At 44.9% G+C, this 21,059-nt stretch overlaps 1 protein-coding gene and 1 non-coding gene across 2 annotated transcripts; one reads left to right on the top strand and one right to left on the bottom strand.

Moving 5' to 3' along the window:
- Window positions 1–1,263: 1,263 nt before the first annotated feature.
- On the bottom strand, window positions 1,264–19,071 carry POLR3GL (RNA polymerase III subunit GL). The gene is made up of 8 exons (XM_007538692.3): window positions 18,924–19,071; window positions 6,679–6,846; window positions 6,069–6,198; window positions 5,263–5,331; window positions 3,264–3,323; window positions 2,489–2,562; window positions 2,257–2,370; window positions 1,264–1,758 (listed from the first exon to the last, which is right to left on the bottom strand). Exons 2-8 carry the CDS (start codon window positions 6,802–6,804, stop codon window positions 1,672–1,674), a joined length of 660 nt encoding a protein of 219 aa, XP_007538754.1. The 5' UTR covers window positions 6,805–6,846; window positions 18,924–19,071; the 3' UTR covers window positions 1,264–1,671.
- LOC132541644 (small nucleolar RNA SNORA17) lies at window positions 4,475–4,608 on the top strand. Its single transcript, XR_009552773.1, has one exon. It is a non-coding gene; the product is annotated as a small nucleolar RNA SNORA17 (small nucleolar RNA).
- Window positions 19,072–21,059: the final 1,988 nt, after the last annotated feature.

Genomic DNA, 21,059 nt, shown 5'->3' with positions numbered 1-21,059 from the left:
TCTCAGGCATGAGAGACTTTTACATAACCACTATGCTGCCTCCCTTGCTCTGTATAAACAAGGCTTTTAAGGTGATTTCCCTCAACAGAATCACAGTCTCCATCTATTTACAGAAAGGTCAGAAGCAGCCCAGCATCATATTGGAGGTCTCTATCACTCGCTGCAGAAGGGAATTCTGCCTGCCTGCCTACTTACCTAGATAGGGTTGGGGATGTGTTGAAGGTTCTCCTGCATTTCATCTTTAGGGCTTGCAAAGGTTTAGTAGGGTGTCTAAAACAGCACTGCCAGCCTATGGCCTTCTCCAGTTCCTGTTCTGGACACGAGGCTGGCCCGTGGCTGCTGCATGTCAAGTGGCTGCAACCAATCAGCTCATCCAGAGCTCCCTGGGAAGCCAATCAGAGCCTGGGGAGATGACCTCACCTAAGACAGCACAGTGCAGGCAGAAAGCAATTCTCAGAGATCTGTGTGTCTCCAAGTCACTCCCTTCCCCCCACCCTCCTTACTTCCTGTAAGGCTGCAATGACAAAGGCTAAGTAAATTCCACAGAGAACCAAAGGAGAAACTGCAACTCAGCTGAACCAGGCTTCTGGAAGTGTAGAATAGGCTAATTAAAGAATTCAGCCCAGGAGTCAGCACCTTGTCGCCACCCCCCTGGCACCTGGCTTAACTCTCCTTAAAAATAGCTGTAATCATTCCTTGTAAACAAGGACAAGGTCAAAATCAAGTGTGGGAAAGAGAGGCCTGCGTCTCTGTGAACATATGTGAACAGACAAGTTGTGTTCTCCTGGTCTGAGGACTGAAGGGATTTTCAGTGTGTTTGTGGGGGGTTGGCTCTCTCTCATTCTCTCCCCCCCCCCCTTCCCTCCCTCTCCTTCTCCCTCTTAGATAAAAACAGGTTGGGAGAGAGAGAAAGAGACCATGACACTGAAGCTTCCTTCAGTGCAGTGGGGACAGGGCTCAAACCTGGGTTGTACACATGGCGAAGCTGCACACTATCCAAGTGAGCTATTCTGTGTGTGGGTAGTTGTCTACTCTTCACAGCCTTGCAGATTAGTTCCTGAATGTTCCTTGGAAAGACTAGATCAGGAGTATGTCTCACTAAGAAGGGGGGGGGGGCAAAGGAAGAGAATGCCCCCATGTCCACATAGGAGTGTCCCCAATGTGTTACATTGGCTTGATGGATAAGGCAAGAAGAATGATTCAGCTAGGCATCCTCTTTGATTTCCTTGGCCCTCTCCCACCACACCTCACCCTGGACAGAGAGACAAATAAAAACATTTATTTAAAGGTAGAAAACTGACCTTAATTCTAGCTGCCCCACTCCCCCATAATCTCCCAAAGCTATAAAAAATGGATGGCGGAGGGGGGTGTGTACAGCTGCTTTGATTCTGGCAATTTCTACTGTTTCAACTCTCTCCCTTTCCTGCAATTAAGACATTTGGTTCTTTGTCCTTTCCCCATGGATTTCAAAAATTATCAAGGGAGGGATAGAGGGAAGGGAAAAGAGAGCTGTTACCATTCTCCCTTTTTGTCTCCAGGATTCCAACAGTTGACCTGATCTGTGAGCAAATGATATGCTTGTCAACAAACCCAAATATAGGGACAGTGACTTGCTGTATCCTAAATCAAGAAAGACATGAAAGTCCAGAGCGCGATGTTTAGGGTCCTTCTTCAGTATATAGCCTCATCCAGATTGTCATCACTGTCACCTCCAAAATCTTCGCCATTGTCAAAATACGACATGATATAGTCAGTTTCCTGAAATAGAAGAGTATTTGAAGTCAGGCAGGCTTTTGGCATTCTTTTTGCCCTGAATTACAACATTTCAAGCCTGGGAAGTCTCTTTCATCTGGGGTGGGTCCTTGAGAAGAAATACAGAATACAGGAAAGTCTCTAACCTTTGGGGGCACTTGTAACCCTTTAAAGAGAACATTTCTGATGGGAGGAGCTGAGACCCATGGAGTTTATAAAGGGAGGGGACTGAGGATGCAATGGGTCCCTTTACCTCTTCATGTTCTTTTTTTAAAAAAAAAATGTTATTTATTTATTTATTTATTCCCTTTTGTTGCCCTTGTTGTTTTATTGTTGTAGTCATTATTGTTGTTATTGATGTTGTTGTTGTTGGATAGGACAGAGAGAAATGGAAAGAGGAGGGGAAGATAGAGAGAGGGAGAGAAAGATAGACACCTGCAGCCCTGCTTCACCATCTGTGAAGTGACTCCCCTGCAGGTGGGGAGCCGGGGGCTCAAACAATACCTCTTCATGTTCTTCCTCGTCATATTCCTCCTCATCTTCCTCTTCTTTCTCTTCTCCTTCTTCTTTCTCCTCATCTTCCTCTGAAGTCACTTCCTCCTCCTTCTTCTCCAGGGTCTTGTTTGAAAATGAACAGGCAGAGAAACTCAAACTCAGCTCACAAACTCAGGCACAGGTGGGCCAAAAGGCAGGGAATGGATCAGGGCCTGGTGGTTTCTATGCACCCCCTTCATACCTCTAGTTTCTGTATTGTTTCCTCTTTATCTTCTGTGGTCTTGATGGGCCTCTTGGGGAGTAGAATGGTGGTTCCTAGTGATGAAATTAAAATGGGAGCCATCAGGGCTATGGAGATAACACAATGGTTTATGCAGCAGTCTTTCATTTTCTTCTCTTTATTTACTTATTATTATTGTTATTTATTTATTTTTACAAGAACACTTCTCAAAGCTGACACAGTGGTGGGAGGATTGAATCTTGGACTTCTGGTGCCACAGGCAACAGGTTTTTTTTTTTTTTTGCATAACCATTATGTTATTGATATCTCCCCAACTCTGTGTTCGTCTTTCATGCCTGAGGCCCTAGGTTCAATCCCTGGCTTCATCATAAACCAGTGCTGAGCAGGGCTCTGGTCAACAAACTATTTTAAAAAGGTGAGTTCAGAAAAATAACACATTGGTTATGAAAAAAACAGTCATACATGAATCTCTGAGGTCCCAGGTTCCATCCCCAACATCACTGTAAGCTAGAGCTGAGCAGTGCTCTGGTAGAAAAGAGAAAAATAAAATGAGCCCTCAGAGAGCAAACTTCCGGGTTAGCGATCTACCCTCCCCTCCTACATAGGCCGTGTCACTCTGCTGCCCTCTTGTGGTCAGCATAGCATTCAGCAACAATGCTGTGTGAACATAGTAAGATTGGGGGGGCAAAACAGTCCCCCACCACCACACACATACACACAGTCGGCTCTCCTGCTGCTGAAGGAAGCCCCATCTCCCCTTCTCCCATACACTCACGCTCCAGCTTCTGTAACTTTCGCACACGAATCTTCAGTTCCCGGGGCAGGCGGCGCCAATCTAGGGATAATGGAAATGTGAAAGTGAGTGAGAGAGACCCTGGCTGGGGCCACCTGTGAATTATAGTTTTCATGGAGAGGTTAAGGGTAGAAGGGGCGAGGAAGGAGGGAGTTGGGTCAAAGCTGCTTAGAACAGAACTGTGAGTTGGAAGCCGTTTGAGGAGTTGAGCTACTTAATAGGGTTTTCAGGTCCTCTGAGGTTTTGTTTTTGTTTGTTTTGTTTTTAGGTCCGTTTCTTTATTGAGAGAGAAAACCAGAGCATTACTCCAGCACATACAGCACTATGGATGGAACTTGGGGCAGTACACATGCAAGTCCTGTGCTCTCTGCCATTTAGAGTTTTTATTTTTATTTTATTTTTTCTTAAAAAATTTTTAATATTTATTTTAATATTTATTTATTTTTTAATATTTATTTATTTCATCAGGATGCCGGCCAGGCTTCCCTGGACTGAAGACCCCACTAATGTGTCCTGGAGCTCAGCTTCCCCAGAGACCCATCCTACTAGGGAAAGAGAGAGGCAGACTGGGAGTATGGACCGACTAGTCAACGCCCATGTTCAGCGGGGAAGCAATTACAGAAGCCGGACCTTCTACCTTCTGCAACCCTCAATGACCCTGGGTCCATGGTCCCAGAGGGATAGAGAATGGGAAAGCTATGGGGGGGGGGTAGGGGTGGGATATGGAAATTGGGTGGTGGGAATTGTGTGGAATTGTACCCCTCCTACCCTATGGTTTTGTTAATCAATCCTTTCTTAAATAAAAAAAAGGGAAATTTTTTTTTAATATTTATTTTCCCTTTTGTTGCCCTTGTTGTTTTTTCATTGTTGTTGTAGTTGTAGTTGTTAGATAGGACAGAGAGAAATGGAGAGAGGAGGGGAAGACAGAGGGGGAGAGATAGATACCTACAGGCCTGTTTCACAGGCTGTGAAGCGACTCCCCTGCAGGTGGGGAGCCAAGGGCTCAAACCAGGATCCTAACTCCAGTCCTTGAGCGTTGCACCAGGTGCACTTAATCTGCTGTGCTACCGCCCAACTCACCATTTAGGGTTTTTAAGGAGCATCCAGTGCTCAAGACAGCCAGGAGGGGTGCCTGAAATCACTTGTGTTTATCTCAAGCATTTGTGAAGAGGGCACTCACTGAAAGGTCACCCCCTGCCCCCGAGGCGTTACAGATGTGACTGCTGTGTCACATGTGTGTCATTTGGTGGCAGAGAGAAGACAGGCTTGTCTATGTCCAGTGTTCTGTCTGACCTGTGAGCCACTGGGTGATTGATAGTCTGACACTCAACACAGGCCCTTGCCCGTTACTGTGTGTTTATTGGCGACTTGAATCGTGTCGTGTAAAAAAGCTCTCATTCTTCCTTAGTTCCTGCCTTCCCTCAAATCTCAGGGCAACCCTGTGACCTGAAGACTGGTGTTCATTCCTGTTGAAGAGTGATGGCTCACCATTCAAGGGGAAGGTGACTGTTAGCCTGTGACAATGACCTTATGGAATGTCTGACCTCTGTCCAAGCCCAGGTTACCAACCAGCCCAGCATCCAGAAGTGGTGTTAGTAGATCATCTGAGAGATCTGATCACCAGATGGTACACTGACCTTACCAGACAGACCAATACACCATCCTCAACCTTGTAGCAGATGCCAAGAGACCAGGAAAATGCTGGAAGGCTACTCTGCATCCTCCAGAGGCATTCATACAAAATCATGGGGATTTGCAGCTGATCAAGCTCAGGGCCTCATAGCACTGAATACTTCCCCACTGCTCTCCTAGTTCATGAATTTGGGAGGGAGGGGGTGTATTTGGTCCCCAAAAGTAAAATTAAAGGGACTTTGTAAAACTTGAAAATAAATTCCTGACTTGTATGAAAAGAAAGAAAGAAAGAAAGAAAGAAAGAAAGAAGGAAAGAAAGAAAGAAAGAAAGAAAGGGCTCATCACCTACCAGGGTTCCAGTCGATGGCATTATCAATTGGTCCTGACATTTGATATTTGTCTGAGTACCGCTCTACATCTGAGGGATCAGAGGTGTCAAGAGTCAGTTTTCTCCTTTCCAATATGACGACCAAGAAGATTGTTCCAGTGTGTCCAGCCCTCTCTCTACTTGGGAACTATGGGCTCCCACCCGGAACTCAGGGCCCAAGGGTTCAGTTTCAGTCAGGACTTTTACTACTCTTCTAAACCACCCTGGTGTCACTCCAAATAAGAATGATGCTTTTAAATGTCCCTTAGCCCAGAGACGTGGCCATGCTGAATGAGTGTGAAACAAAGGGAAACAGACTACAGGGCTTCCATCTTCCCTTCTTCTTGGGGCTCAGGAGGTAGGTCTACCATGGCTATGCATCTCAGCTTCCAGCAGGTGAGGCTCTGTGCTTCTGCCCACCAGGTAAATGTCCACTATTCTAAGTGGACCTCCTTCTCCAGCCCCTCCTGATCTTCCTGACCCCTCCAGGATCCCCTAATAACAAGGATGATACAGTCATCAGGGTTCTCAGAGACTCATATTCAGCCCCTCTTTCTGGGCACCTATAATATATCCAGTGTTAATTTTTTCACATATCCTTTCCCCACTTACACCTGTAAATGGTCATCTAAATATCTGACCTTCCTCTGGCCCAAGACCATTGTGAGCCTGTGAACAAATTGTGGGTGCCATAGTGTGTTTCCAACAAAGGAGCATGTATTATGATCTCCCCAGTGAGCCTCCTATGCCCCTGCTCCCCAGAACTTGAAACTAGTGGTCCCACTCACCTCTCTTGGGGACAGCTGGCCGGATAAAGTAGGGGAGCTGCCTCATGGCCCCCCGTAACTCCTGCTTCAGCGCCAGGACATACTCGCCTTCCTCTCCAGAGGGCAGAGGTACTGGGTGGAACTCCAAAGGCTAAGGAGGCAGGACAGTGCTCAGCTCAGGGAGGACATGCTGGTGTACAAAATGGTGGGGGGGGCAGGGGAGAACCTCCTCAATTTTAAAAAAAGATTTATTTATTAGTGAAAGAGAAAGAACTGGAGCATCACTCTGGCACATGTGATGCCAAGGACTGAACTGAGGACTGAAATGCTTGCAAGCTCAGTGCTGTTCCCACCGCTCCACCCTCCAGTGTACTCTGCCCTCAATTCAGTCCAAGACTGTCTCTGAGCAAAGGGCCAACAGAAAAGGTGGGTGGGGCAGGCAGTATAGCACCTTGAAAGCTGGGAAGTTGGGAACATGGAAGAGAGGGTAGGGGAGATACTTCCTCGTTTTGGACACTCCATGTGAGCTGGAGGTAAAGAAACAGGAAAGGGCAGGCCCACGAGGAACCCAGCACCCCATAAAGTCCTCCCGGGCACCTGGGAGGCTGGGGCATGGAGGAAGAGCACTCACAGGGAAGAGTGGAGAAGGCTGCAGGGTGGGTGGGGGCAGAGTGTCGCCCTTCCCAATGCCCACCGCCTCCATGTTGAAGGTCAGCTGGCCCCGGCCACGCCCCCGGCCCCCACCCCTGTTGGCCATGGTGGAGGGGGCCTGGGGATTCAGAATTCCAGTGGGGAAAACCTAATCAAGACAAAAACAAAGAGAAAACAGTGAAATGAACAGGAAGCCAGCGAGATCCAAGGCACTCTTTGCTCCCTAGGACCTGAAATCAGTATAATTCAACAAGTGTTGCCTGAGAAAGCACAGAATAAGAGGGTTCCCACCAGAACAGATAACTGCGGCACAAAAGGGAAAGTGATTTGGACCCTTGGATAAAAAATAAAATTCACAGGGGGTCGGGCGGTAGTGCAGCAGGTTAAGTGCACATGGTGCAAAGTGCAAAGGCCGGCGCAAGGATCCTGGCTCGAACCCCACTCCCCACCTGCAGCAAGGGGAGGCTGGGGGGTTTGGGGGGCTGGGGGGTGGGGGTGGTGTCATTTCACAAGCAGTGAAGCAGGTCTGCAGGTGTCTATCTTTCTCTCCCCCTCTCTGTCTTCCCCTCCTCTCTCCATTTCTCTCTGTCCTATCCAACAACGACACCAATAACAACAATAATAATAACCACAACACCAATAAAACAACAAGGGCAACAAAAGGGGAAAAATAGCCTCCAGGAGCAGTGGACTCGTGGTGCAGGCACTAAGCCCCAGCAATAACCCTGGAGGCATAATAATAATAATAATAATAATAATAATAATAATAATAATAATTCACCACTCAGGCCAGGTGGTGACACACCTGGTTGAACACACATATTACCATGCAGAGAACCTAGGTTTGAGCCCCCGGTCCCCACCTGCAGAGGGAAAGCTTCATGAGTGGTGAAGCAAGGTTGCAAGTGGCTCTCTCCCTCTCTTCTCCATTTCTCTCTGTTTCTAGATAATAAATTTTTTTTTAATTAAAAAAGAAATTTAAAAAATTCACTACTATTTGTGATGTAGGAGATAGCTGGGTGGGTAGAGCATCTGATGTGTAAGCATGAGGTCTCCAGTTCAATCGTTAGCATTGCATGTAACAAAATGGTGTTCTGTGCTCTCTCTCTCTCTCTCTCTCTTTCTCTCTCTCGACAGAAAAGGCAGAGAAAAGAGAGAGAAGAGAACACAATACCCAAGTTTTCTTCAGTGCAGAGGGGGCTAGGCCACACACATGGCAAAGCAGTGCACTATCCAAGTGAGCTATTTCACCAATGAGCAAATGGGAGGGGGGACTTCTCCCTCCTGCTCTCTCTTTCTCTCTCTCTAATAAGACAGTTTTCAAAAACTTCTCTATATCCTTAAGATAAACTGGTGTTTCTTAAGATACTTACTTATTAGTAAGAGAGGAGAGAAAGAGAAGTCTAACATCATTCTAGCACACATAATGCCAGAGGTCAAATTTGGGATCTCTGCTTGAAAGGTCATTGCTCTTGTCTCTCTGCCACTTTCCAGGTGGCTGCACATGACCTTTGAATTCTTTCTCTACCTAGCTTTCCAAACCCAACTAGGCCCAATTCTATCCAATGCAATGCATGTCAGCAAAACAATTATTGTGCTTCTGACATGAAGAAGGTTGTGTACTAGGTATTGTGGAGGCACAGGGACAAACCACTGAGATCATTACCCACGCAGGGGTCAGGGGAGGATAGAGAACCATCACAGTCAGCTTGACTTCGATAATCACCAGGAGTGGGGAATGTCCAGCTCAAGGGTCATATAAGGCCTGAGAAATCATCTGGTCTGGCCTTGCCAAAACAACCACAGGCAGGACTCAAAATCCAATAAATCTAGGAGCTTTTTTCATAGCAACATGAAGTGCTAATCATTAAACTGATAATTTTGCCTAGCCTACAAGTGATGCTATAAATATCCAAATGGCTCTTGCAGAAAAATGGTTCCCCATTTCTGACTTAAGAGTTTTAGAATGGAAGGTCTCACATCTGGAGCCCTTCTCAGCATGTGTAGAATTCCATTCTGTGAGTTGTTAGTCATTTAGTTTCTGGTGATGTTTCTTAAAGAGAGATTGCTTGTTCTCCCCCACGTCAGTTCATTACATTGTTATCAACTCTGACTAACTAGAAGTCCTTCCTCCTCTTCCTCCTCCTCCTCCCCAATCCTTTCCTCCTCCTTCTTTTGTTTTGCTTTTACCAGAGCACTACACCGTTGTGGTTTATGATAGTGGGGAGAACTGAACCTGTGACTTCACAGCCTGAGGCATGAAAGTCATTTGCATCACCAATATTTCATCCCTGAAAGTCCTTTTATAACTGAGCTTCATCTCTTGTTAGCACTCTCAAAGGGATGGTTGAGGAGCAGCTAGGGTAGGGGATAAAGTCACCAAATGAAATGGAGATGAAATGTGAAATAAATGATATCCTAATAGGAGTTAGCACCCACAGTCTGGTTTCATTTTTTCTTCTCTTTTCTTTCTTCCTTCCTTCCTTCCTTTCTTTCTTTTCCTTTCTTTTCTTTTCTTTTTTTTTTAGATAGGAAAGAGAGAGGGGTGAGAGAGAGAGGAAGATACCCCCACAGACCTGTTTCACCACTCATGAAGCTTCCCACCTGAATGTGGGGAGCAGGGGCTTGAACCTGGATCCTTGTGAATGATAACGTGTGCACTCACCTCGCCCTTACATTTTGGTTTCTAATAGTAATTTTCTTTCTCTTCTTCCTCTTTGTTTTTTTTTAATATTTTATTTATTGTTGAAAGAGATAGTGAGAAATTGAGAGGGGAGGAGAAGATAAAGAGGGAAAAAGACACCTTCACCATTTTGTGAAGATTTTCCCCTACAGGTGGTGGCTGGGGGCTTGAGTCTGGTCCTTATATATTGTAACATGAGAGCTCAACCAGGAGCACCACCACAAGGCCCCTTCTTTCTTTCTTTTAAGATGTATTTTATATATTTCATAAGATAGAGCAAGAGGGGTGAGAGAAGCCAGAATAGCACTCAGGAGATGAAGTTCACAACCTCCTACTTGCAAGTCTGAAGCTCTAATCACATTTTTTAGTAAAAGAAACCAGGGCTTCTTGGAAAAGTGATTGAGCCTAAGACTGATGCCTATATTGATGAGCCTGAAGCATCTTGAAGTGCTAAAGACTTACTTGAATACACAGTAACACACAGTAACACACACACACACACTGATGGGGCCAAGTCAAAGGAATAAGACTATTCTTTTTAAAAAAACCTTTTTTAAAATTTTATTTATTTATATTTCCTTTTGCTGCCCTTGTTTTTATTGTTGTAGTCATTGTTGGATAGGACAGAGAAAAATGGAGAGAGGAGGGGAAGATAGAGAGGAGGAAAGATAGACACTTACAGACTTGCTTCACCTCCTGTGAAGCGACTCCCGTGCAGGTGGGGAGCTGGGGGCTTGAACTGGGATCTTTATGCCAGTCCTTGCGCTTTGCGCCACGTATGCTTAACCCGCTGCGCTACCGCCCAACTCCCGGCTATTCTTTTTTTATTATTCTTTTTTATATTTATTTATTTATTTTCCCTTTTGTTGCCCTTGTTTTTTATTGTTGTTGTTATTATTATTGTCGTTGTTATTGATGTCGCTGTTGGATAGGACAGAGAGAAATGGAGAGAGGAGGGGAAGACAGAGAGGGGGAGAGAAAGATAGACACCTGCAGACCTGCTTCACCGCCTGTGAAGCGACTCCCCTGCAGGTGGGGTGTCGGGAGCTCAAACCGGGATCCTTACGCTGGTTCTTGTGCTTCACACCACATGCGCTTAACCCACTGAGCCCCCGACTATTCTTTTTTTTTTAAAAAAAAAAAGAATTTTTGGGAAGCAATTACAGAAGCGAGACCTCCCACCTTCTGCAACCCACAACGACCCTGGTTCCATGCTCTCAGAGGGATACAGAATGGGAAAGCTATTGGGGAGGGGATGGGATTTGGAGATTGGGTGGTGGGAATTGTGTGGAGTTGTACCTCCCCCATCCTATGATTTTGTTAATGTCTCCTTTCTTAAATCAATAAAAAAAAGATTTTTTATTTATTGGTTGATGAGAAAGATAGGAGAGAGAGAGAAAGAACCAGATATCACTCTGGTACATGTGCTGCCAGGGCTTGAACTCAGGACCTCACACTTGAGAGTCAAGCACTTTATCCACTGCACCACTTCCCAGACCATAGGAATAAGACTCTTCTTATTCCTATTCCAGAGTACTGACAAGATAGCTCGACTGCTGTGCCATGTATGTGTTCCACTTTCTATCCTGGCCCCCATCATACTGGATAAAATTTCAGGGCTGTGGTGGTGGTGGTATGTCTGTTTTCAGAGCATTGCTCCGCACAGGCTCATGGTGGTGCTGGGAATTGAAGCTTGTTCCACAGAGCCTCTGGCATGAAAGTTATTTGCATAATTATTATTCTCTCCGTATGGGTGTCTCTCTGACTCTGTATCTAAGAGTTGGCTGAGGAGGCTGGGCAGTGGAACAACTGGTTGAACACACATTGCCATGCAAAAGCAGCTGGCATTCCAGCCCATATGCAGGGGAGGAAGCTTCACAAATGGTTTAGAAGTATTGCAGGTGTCTCTCTTTCTCTCTCCCTCTATACTACCCTTGCCTCTCAATTTTTTCTTAATACTGTATTGCTTTTACAATAATAGAAAAACATTAAATGGTAGAGATAATTTACCAGACAGGGCTCATGTCTTGCTTTGTGTAGGGCTGAGGTTAGAGCCTGGATATAACATGGAATGTCCTCTGATGCTGTAGTGTTTTTTTTTGTTTGTTTGTTTGTTTTTTGCTCTCTGTCGTCTCCCTCTGTTTGAATGAATGAGAAGTGTGTTTGGAGCAATGAAATCATGCACGTGTGAGGTTTGACTTTGCAAAAATGTGTGTGTGTGTGAGTGTGTGTGTGTGTGTGTGTGTGTGTGTGTGTGTGTGTAATTTAAAAAAGAAAAAAAAGCTGAGACAGAGGCAGAGAAAGAAAGAGATCACAACATTAAAGCTTCCAGCTTCCTTCAGTGTGGTAGAGACTGAGCTTAAACCAGTGCACATGGCACAACAGTGCACTATCCAAGTAAGCTAGTTTTCTGGCCCTATATGTGTAAATTTAAAGACATAGTAACAGGCAGCTGGTGGCGGTGCACCCGGTTAAGTGCACTTGTTACCATGTTCAAGGACTTGGGTTCCTCAAGCCTGCAGGAGAAGAGTTTCACAAGTGGTGAAGCAATACTACAGGTGTCTCCCTGTCTTTCCCTCCCTCTCTATCCCCCTTCCCTCTCAATTTCTGTCTGTTCTATCAAACTAAATAAATATGTTTTAAAAATCTTTAAAAAATGTATAGTAACAGAATATAGCAGGATGTGGCTACTATATAGCAGGAGGGGGAGTATAGGAAGATAAAAGTGCATTTGTGGAATCTGGAAAGTCTGGACAATCAGGCGGTAGTACATTGGGTAAGCGTATGTGGCACGAAGCATGTGCATAAGGATCCTGGTTCGAGCCCCCAGCTCCCCACCTGCAGGGGAAGTAGCTTCATAAGCGGTGAAACAGTTCTGCAGGTGTCTATCTTTCTCTCCCCCGTCTGTCTTCTCCTCTCTCCATTTCTCTCTGTCCTATCCAACAACAATAATAACTACAACAATAAAACAAGGGAAACTAAATGGAATAAATATTAAAAAAAAAATCCCCATTCGAGGCCCCAACTCCCTGCCTGCAGGGGGTCAATTAGCAAGCAGTGAAGTAGGTCTGCAGGTGTCTTTCTTCCCCCCTCTCTGTCTTCCCCTTCTCTCTCCATTTCTCTCTGTCCTGTCCAACAATAACAACATCTATGACAACAATAACAACTACAACAAGCACAACAAGGGCAACAAAAATGGGAAAAATGGCCTCCAAGAGCAGTGGATTTGTAGTGTAGGCACTGAGCCCCGGCGATAACCCCGGAGGAAAAAAAAAAGTACCACCAAGTCGTTAGAGCTTTTTAAGGGAAAGGACACTCTAACCAGAGGACTTAGGTAGCTCTCCCCTTGCCAGATTAGAACTCTAACAGTACACACCAGAGCTGTCTTGATTGCAAAGCAGTGAGGAATCAGGAAAAGTTCTTGGTCTTTGTGGTCAGGCAAACATAACTACATTCCTATATACCTAACCCCAGTGCATCTGTTACAGCAAAAGATATAGCATCAATCCAGTTTCATTTTCTGAATTCCATATTTGACTCAGATTTCTAAGTCACCCTCAGGGAGGCAGGGTTGGTAAACTACAAACATGTCTACCCAGTCAGCTCAGTAATATGCACAAATTGCTTCTGTTTAAAATTATGATTGAATCTGAATTATTTTATTGATATTGCTGCTGGGGCTTCAGTGCTCTGGATTGACTCGCTCAGGTAGAACACACACACACACACACACACACACACACACACACACACAGACACTACAACACCCAAACGTGCCCTAGGGCAATAGCACTCTCATGTGTTATTCCAGGGGCTCAAACCTGGGTGATGCATGGTAAAACTGGTGTCTTTCCAGGTGAGCTATCTTTCTGGCCCCCCTAGTTTCCTTCCTTCCTTCCTTCCTTCCTTCCTTCCTTCCTTCCTCTCTTTCTCTCATAGGACAGAGAATTTAAGAAGGGAAGAGGGGATAGAGAGGGGGAGAGATGGAGAGACAGGTGTTTGTCAATACTTGCTTTACCATTCATGAAGCTTCCTCCTGCATGTGGAGAGCAGGGGCTTGAACCTGCATCCTTTTGCATAATAGGTGTGCCACTGCCTGACCTCCCCGCCCCCCCTTTTAAATCTCTTTCTCAATTCTTTCTTTTCTCTTCCTTTCTGTTTCTTTTCTTTCTTCTTCCCTCTCTTTTCTTTCTTCTTTACTAGAGTCTAAATTCTTTTTTTACCTATTTATTGGATAGAGATAGGCTGAAATCGAGAGGGAAGGGGGCAACAGAGAAGGAGAGTGCCAGAGTCTAAATTCTTAAAGATATTTAAGATTTACCACAATCTGGTTTCAAACTGTTCTTTCTTAACTAACTCGCAAAGTATTTACCCTTGCACCAAAACAGTATTTCACATACATCAAAGCCATTTCTAATCATTCATACCTGTGTGTTGTGGTAGAAGTTATTAATAAGTTATTGAAAACTGAAGTTGCTAAAAACAAATGTATAGAAAAACAGTTAGATTTAGTTAGTCTTAGCAGCTGGGGTGGTTACAATGGGTTGGGGGCTTTGGGGTATATTTGGCTCCACTGCTGATATTGGATAGTATGGGGTGAGCATCCAGAAGGATTAGTATTGATGGGCCTTTGTGGGCTTGTCTGTTATTAGGACACACTTGCTTTTTCTCTTCAATACTCATATTCTGCTGTGAGCTTGTTCTATGACTGACTCACCAATGAAGGGACAGATACATGGGCCTTTTTTGGGCTAGAGGTTCTATTACCATCCTCTTCTGATTTTTTTTTTTTTTTTTTTTTTTTTTTTTGCCTCCAGGGTTATCGCTGGGGCTCAGTGCCTGCACTACAAATCCACTGCTCCTGGAGGCTATTTTTCCCCTTTTGTTGCCCTTGTTGTTGTTGTTGGAGAGAACAGAGAGAAATGGAGAGAGATGGGGAAGACAGAGAGAGGGAGAAAAAGACACCTACAGACCTGCTTCACTGCCTGTGAAGTGACTTCCCTGTAGGTGGGGAGCCAGGGGGCTTGAGCCAGGATCCTTTCTCTAGTTCTTGCACTTTGTGCCACGTGAGCTTAACCCACTGTGCTACCGCCCGACCCTCTCCTATAAATTCGTTTATCAGCAATAAGAAGTCCTCAGGGCATGAATTTTCTTGGTTCACCATGTTAAAGAACAAGGCAGGGGGCTGGGCAGTAGCGCAGGAGGTTAAGTGCACATGGTGGTTGAGGCACAAAGACTGGAGGTTCAAGTCCCTGGCTCCCCATCTGCAGGGGGATCACTTTACAAGTGGTGAAGTAGGTCTGCAGGTGTCTTTCTCTCCCCTTCTCTATCTCCCTCTTCCCCCTAGATTTCTCTCTGTCTTATCCAACAACAATGATAGCAATAACAATAATAAGGATAAACAACAAGGATAACAAAAGGGAAAAAATAGCCTCTAGGAGCAGTCGGGCAGTCTTTCTCTCCCTCCTCTGTCTTCCCCTTCTCTCTCCATTTCCCTCTATCCTATCCAACAACGACGACAACAATAATAACTACAACAATAAAACAACAAGGGCAACAAAAGGGAATAAATAAATAAATAAATTTTTTTTTTAACTTTTTTAAAACTTTTTTAAAATTTTTTAAAAAATTTATTTAGTTTAGTTATTCCCTTTTGTTGCCCTTGTTGTTTTATTGTTGTAGTTATTATTGTTGTTGTCGTTGTTGGATAGGACAGAGAGAAATGGAGAGAGGAGGGGAAGACAGAGAGGAGGAGAGAAAGATAGACACCTGCAGACCTGCTTCACCGCCTGTGAAGCGACTTCCCTGCAGCTGGGGAGCCGGGGTTTGAACCGGGATCCTTATGCCCGTCTTTGTGCTTTGCGCCACCTGCGCTTAACCCGCTGCACTACAGCCCGACTCCCACAAATAAATATTTTTTAAAAATGTTTTTGCCAACAGTTATAGCTGGGGTTCCACACCTGCACAATTCTATTGCTCCCAGTGGACTGTTTGTAGAAGATGAGAGAGACAAGAGGCAGGGAGACATAGAGAAGTTTCACTACAACACCACTCCACTGCTTGTGAAGCTTCCTGTACTGGTGTTAGCTCCCATATGATGGCTAAGTGCTTGAATCTAGCTCCTGGCACATGTTAAGGTGCTCACTTCACTGGATGAGCCATTTTGTAGCACCTAAATATTCATATCCTGTGGTCTGGGAGGTGGTGCAGTGGTTAAGGCACTAGACTCTCAAGCATGAGGTCCTGAGTTTGATCCCTGGCAGCACATGTACTAGAGTGATGTCTGGTTCTTTCTCTCTCTTCTATCTTTCTCATTAATAAATAAATAAAATCTTTACAAATTTTATTCATTTCCTTAATTTAGGGTAGTGTTTTCCAGGTTGGAAAACACTAAAGAAACAATCAAATATATAGTTAAGATGTAAGTATAAGAATGTTCATCAAAGAGCTCTGTATGGTAGCAAAAATGCTGAAATAGTTAAAAGTACAGTAAAAATCTTTTCTTTTTTAAATAAAATATTCATTTGAGGGGGTCAGGTGGTAGCGCATTGGGTTAAGCGCATGTGGCACAAAGCACAAGGACCAGCATGAGGATCCCGGTTCGAGCCCTTGGCTCCCCACCTACAGGGGAGTTGCTTTACAGGCAGTGAAGCAGGTCTGTGTCTCTCTTTCTCTCCTCCTCTCTGTCTTCTGCTTCTCTCTCCATTTCTCTCTGTCCTATCCAACAATGACATCAATAACAATAACAAAAATAACTACAACAACAATAAAAAAAGGGCAACAAAAGTGAAAAGAAAATTCATTTGAGACTATTATGTAGTTCTAAGCATGAGTTCAAATAATATTTAAAGGGGATAAAATTTTCACAAGATAAAGTGGAGGGAAAATACATAAAATTGTATTTACTGTATAGTCCTAGTCATGTAACTATTACATATTACATATATATGTATCTATGTATACACACAGAAAAAACTGGAAGAATACATATTAAAACACTAGCAGTTGTCACCAAATATGGGCATGAAATACTGGGTGCTTGATACTTGCATATTTCTAAATTTTCTTTTTTTTCTTTTTTGCCTCCAGGGTTATTGCTGGGGCTTGGTGCCTGCACTATGAATCCACTGCTCCTGGAGGCTATTTTTCCCCTTTTGTTGCCCTTGTTGTTATGCTTGTTGTAGTTGTTATTATTGTTGTTGTTGCTATTGCTGCTGTTGTTGTTGGATAGGACAGAGAAAAATCAAGAGAGGAGGGGAGACTGAGAGGGGAAGAGAAAGACAGACACCTGCAGACCTCCTTCACTGCCTATAAAGTGACCCCCCTGCAGGTGGGGAGCCAGTTTCTAAATTTTCTAGCATGATGTATATTACTTCTATAATCTGAAAACAAAAGGATGATTTTCTTTAGTTTTAAAAATGCTACCAGGAGGTAGTGCAGTGGATAAAGCACTGGACTCTCAAGTATGAGGTCCTGGGTTTGATACCTGGCAGCACATGTCCTACAGTGATGCTCTGGCTCTCTCTCATTAATAAGTAAATAAAAAATGCTAGCATTATGTCAGCTTTCCCTCCTTTACAATTGAAGTTAGGTATGTATTTCATTATGTTATATATTTCTTGTTTAAAATACCTGTTGGTGGGCCTGGAGATAGCTTAAAGAGCACACAGTGCACCTTGCATAAGGACCTAGATTAGAGCTCTGGGACCACATGGGAGCACCACACACAGTACCAAGGAGAAGCTCCATAAATGGTGGAGTGGTGCTGCAGTGTCTCACTTTATCTCAGTCTCTCTTTATATGTGTATGTGTGTGTGTGTGTGTGTGTGTTTTATTTTTGCCACCAGGGTTATCACTGGGGCTCTGTGCCACTTCACTGATGCTGACACTACAAATCCACCTCTCCTGGTGGCCTTTTCCCCCTCAATTGTTATTAGATAGGATAGACAGAAAATGAAAGGGATGGGAGTCAGGCGGTAGCACAGCGGGTTAAGTGCACCTGGCGCAAAGCGCAAGGACTGGCATAAGGATCCCGCTTTGAGCCCCCGGCTCCCCACCAGCAGGGGAGTCACTTCACAGGTGGTGAAGCAGGTCTGCAGGTGTCTCTCTTTCTCTCCCCCTCTCTGTCTTTCCCTCCTCTCTCCATTTCTCTCTGTCCTATCCAACAACAACGACATCAATTATAACTACAACAATAAAACAGCAAGGGCAACAAAAGGGAATAAATAATAAATATTTTTTAAAAACTTAAAAAAAAATAAATTTAAAAGGATGAGGGAGTAAAAGAGAGAAAGAGAGATACCTGCAGACCTACTTCACTGCACAGGAAGCATCCCCCCTGCATGTAGGGGCTGGGGCTCGAACCCAGGTTCTTGAGCATGGTAATTTGTGTGCTTAACCAGGTGCACCACCCTCTATATTTGAACTTAAAAGTGGGTTGGGAGGAAGGTCCACAAGGAGTAGTGGGAGTATTTGTACAATTCATGGGTGGGGAAGACAGCATAATGGTTATGAAAAGACTGTCATTGCCTGAGGCTCTGAGGTCCCAGGTTCAATTCTCAGAAGTACCATAAGCCAGAGGTACTCTGGTCTATCTCTGTATCTTACTCTCTGTATCTCTCATTAAAATAAAATAAGTAAAATATTTTTAAAAGAAGTTGTACAATTCACTAAGGATTCTGGTCATCAGTAGAGGACTTGCTGTGATCCTCACTTTCCAGTATTGTGTCTGCCATGTAGTAGGTGCCCAGTAAGTGTCTGTTGAGTGAATGCATGAGTTCTCAGGGCTCTTGCAAACTTGAGACTTCATGATTCATAAGACCTCCCCTCACCATTCCAGTCCTCCTAACCTTCCTTCCTTCTCTGGACTGGGGGTGCAATTACATGTGAACCACCAAGTTAAAAGATCTTAATTATATGCCGTACAGTATTTTATTTTGTCTTTTACTAATTGTCCCCTAATTACACGAGGAGCTTAAATGCTGCCTCTTCAATCAACTCCATTCAACAGGGCACTGTCTATTAAGTATGAAAAACCTTAGAAGCTAAGAACAGAAGCATTAAGAGAGAGTGATCATTAAGAAGTAAGGCTGCCTTGATTGGATGTCGTCGTCGGACTGGGGAACAATGGAACCTGCAGGAAAAGTGGTCCGGGAAGCTACAGGTAGAAGAGGGTGAGCTTTTGACAGCTATCTTGACAGATAATAGGAGTTTGTCCCCCTCGGGGAAATAATAGCGATACCTTTGAGGGAACTGAATGTTTTAACAAAGAGTCGGAGGCACCAGAGTGAACCTTTCTGGCTCTCAGCTTCAATATCTGTCTCTAATGAGTGGGAGAAAAACCATGGTCTTCAGGTGTACAACTACTATAACACTGGGAACCCAGAGGAGAAAGAAAGGGTTGGGAAGCTAGAGGATGTGAGCCGACTGGCTGCGGGATTAGGAGGCGGGGTGTAGTTAATCTAGCTTGCATCTCGGACCCGCGGCACTAGCTAGGGAAGCGTGAGAGGGAACCAGGTTCGAAGCACCAGGTCAGAGCTTACCTGCTGCCCCTCCCCCGCGCCGAGCCCTCGCAGCAGCCAACTTGAATTTTGCTGGTCTTCCTCGAGCGGTGGAGGCCTGGGCCCGCCTCTGCGGGCTCCCTATTGGTAGGTTCTCTAGGCCAATCCCAGAGAAGCCAAGCAGGGAGCCCGGCCCACCAGGAGCACAAAGGGAGGAGGGAGAGCGCTTCTGCCGGAACCCGGCTTTGCACGCCTGGCACAGAGCTCTGGGGTTGCAGAATTAGCCAGGGGTCAGTTATTTCCGACCTCGTCTCAAACAGAAGAGCCCCCGACTAGACAACGCCAGCAGAGGAATCCCTGAGGGGATCTTTTTGAGGACGCTTTCACAGAGAAATGAACCCCTACAAACCCTGTCTTTAGGAATCAGGCTTTTGTGACCTGGCTCCCCAGCTTGGCGTACCCTCCATTCAGCCAACCTCCCCTTCTGTCTTCCACTAATTCTATAAGGGGCCACTTCCTTTCTCATTTTCCTTCCCTAGGCTTGCTTGTTTGTGAGGCAATGTTTGTGAGATGGGAACAAGACATGGGAAAAGAAGGGTTCAGAATCAGAGAACTAGAGTTGAGGAGGAAAGGCAAGAGCCCAGGGTTTCCTGAAGTTTCCACTGCCTTCAAGCTCCTCCAGGCCGTGGGGTAAAAGGGGCTCCGTGGAGAGGAGTACTACTTTGACAGTAGGCAGAAACAAAGGGGGAAAATGTTAGAGTGGAGATAAGAGGCGAAGGCGCACCTGGCAGAGCATACATGATAGGAGGGGGAGCTTCATGAGTGGTGAATCAATGCTGCAGATGTCTCCTGTTCTCGCCCTCTCTAGCTCCTCTTCACACTCAATCTGTCTCTGTCTATCCAAACTAAATTAATTAATTTAGAAAGTATTTTAAAAATATAAAACGTAGTGACCTGGGAGATGGTGCAGTAGATAAAGGCTTGGACGCTCAAGCATGAGGTCCTGAGTCTGATCCCTGGTATCATGTGTAAAGAGTGATGCTCCGGTTCTCTCTCCTCCTTTTCTATAAACAAATAAATAAAGCTTTAGGAAAATCTAAGAGTCAGAAAGAACATCCCAGTGTCAAGAAAGTAGCAGTGGGAGTGAGGCCTCTGGACTTAGGAGGCTGTAGGTGTAGTGGCAAGTGTCCAGACTTTAGGCTAGAAGCTGAACTGTGATGCTTTGGAGAACTTGCTTAACTTCAGTTCCCCCCCCCCCCCATAGAAACATCTTTTAAAATATATATATATATATTTATTTATTTATTTTCCCTTTTGTTGGCCCTTGTTTTTTACTGTTGTTGTTGTTGTTGTTACTGATGTCGTCGTTGTTAGATAGGACAGAGAGAAATGGAGAAAGGAAGAGAAGACAGAGACAGGGAGAGAAAGACAGACACCTGCGGACCTGCTTCACCGCCTGTGAAGCCACGCCCCTGCCGGTGGGGAGCGGGGGGGGGGGGGGGGCTCAACCAGGATCCTTATGCCCGCGGGTCCTTGCGCTTCGTGCCACAAGCGCTTAACCCAGTGCGCTATCGCCCGACTCCCGGAAACATCTTTTAAAAAGTTTATTTCTTTTATTTGCTAGGACATAGAAAAATTGAGAGGGGAGGGGAAAAGAGAGAGAGAGGCAGCTGCAGCACTGCACTGCTGCTTTTGAAGCTCCCCCCATAGCTAGGAACTGTGGTCTTGAACTTGGATCGAATGGTAACACATTCGATCAACCAGGTGCACCACCTCCTGGTCCCCTGACCCCAATTTTCTAATCTGTAATAAAAAAAATAATCTCTGCTTTATGGTACTGTTGTGCTGGGGATAACACATGTAATGTACTCAACATATAGTTGTATGCAATAAATGGTAGCCTGCACAATGAATTCTCACCCCCCCTCCTTTCTCTAGAAACTTCTAGTATCTTGCATTTTTTGGTCTCCAGTCTTTAAATTATCTCAGAATTCTAGGTGAGTTTTCCAAGTCCTTAGGGTTATTTTCCTTATCCTCTACTTCCCGTGATGCCTTTCTGCTGGACACAAGCTCATTCCCAAAATATGCAGATGAAAGCTATGGTAACCATGGAGACAGGGCAGGTGGCAAGAGGAAGCAGAGATAGATAGCGAGAGAGACCAATTGCGACAGATAGGG

The sequence above is a fragment of the Erinaceus europaeus genome, chromosome 11, assembly GCF_950295315.1.
Source record: "Erinaceus europaeus chromosome 11, mEriEur2.1, whole genome shotgun sequence".
In the NCBI taxonomy this organism is placed as follows: domain Eukaryota; kingdom Metazoa; phylum Chordata; class Mammalia; order Eulipotyphla; family Erinaceidae; genus Erinaceus; species Erinaceus europaeus.
Note: the sequence above shows the minus strand (reverse complement) of the source record. Positions and strands in the feature narration are given on the sequence as shown.

Excerpts from the sequence above, each read along its gene's own strand:
- POLR3GL (XM_007538692.3), bottom strand. The coding sequence starts at position 6,804 with ATGGCCAACAGGGGTGGGGGCCGGGGGCGTGGCCGGGGCCAGCTGACC. Across the intron at positions 2,371-2,488 it reads AAACAATACAGAAACTAGAG|ACCCTGGAGAAGAAGGAGGA; the intron begins GTATGAAGGGGG and ends TTTTCAAACAAG. Across the intron at positions 1,759-2,256 it reads ACGAGGAAGAACATGAAGAG|GAAACTGACTATATCATGTC; the intron begins GTATTGTTTGAG and ends CTTCTATTTCAG.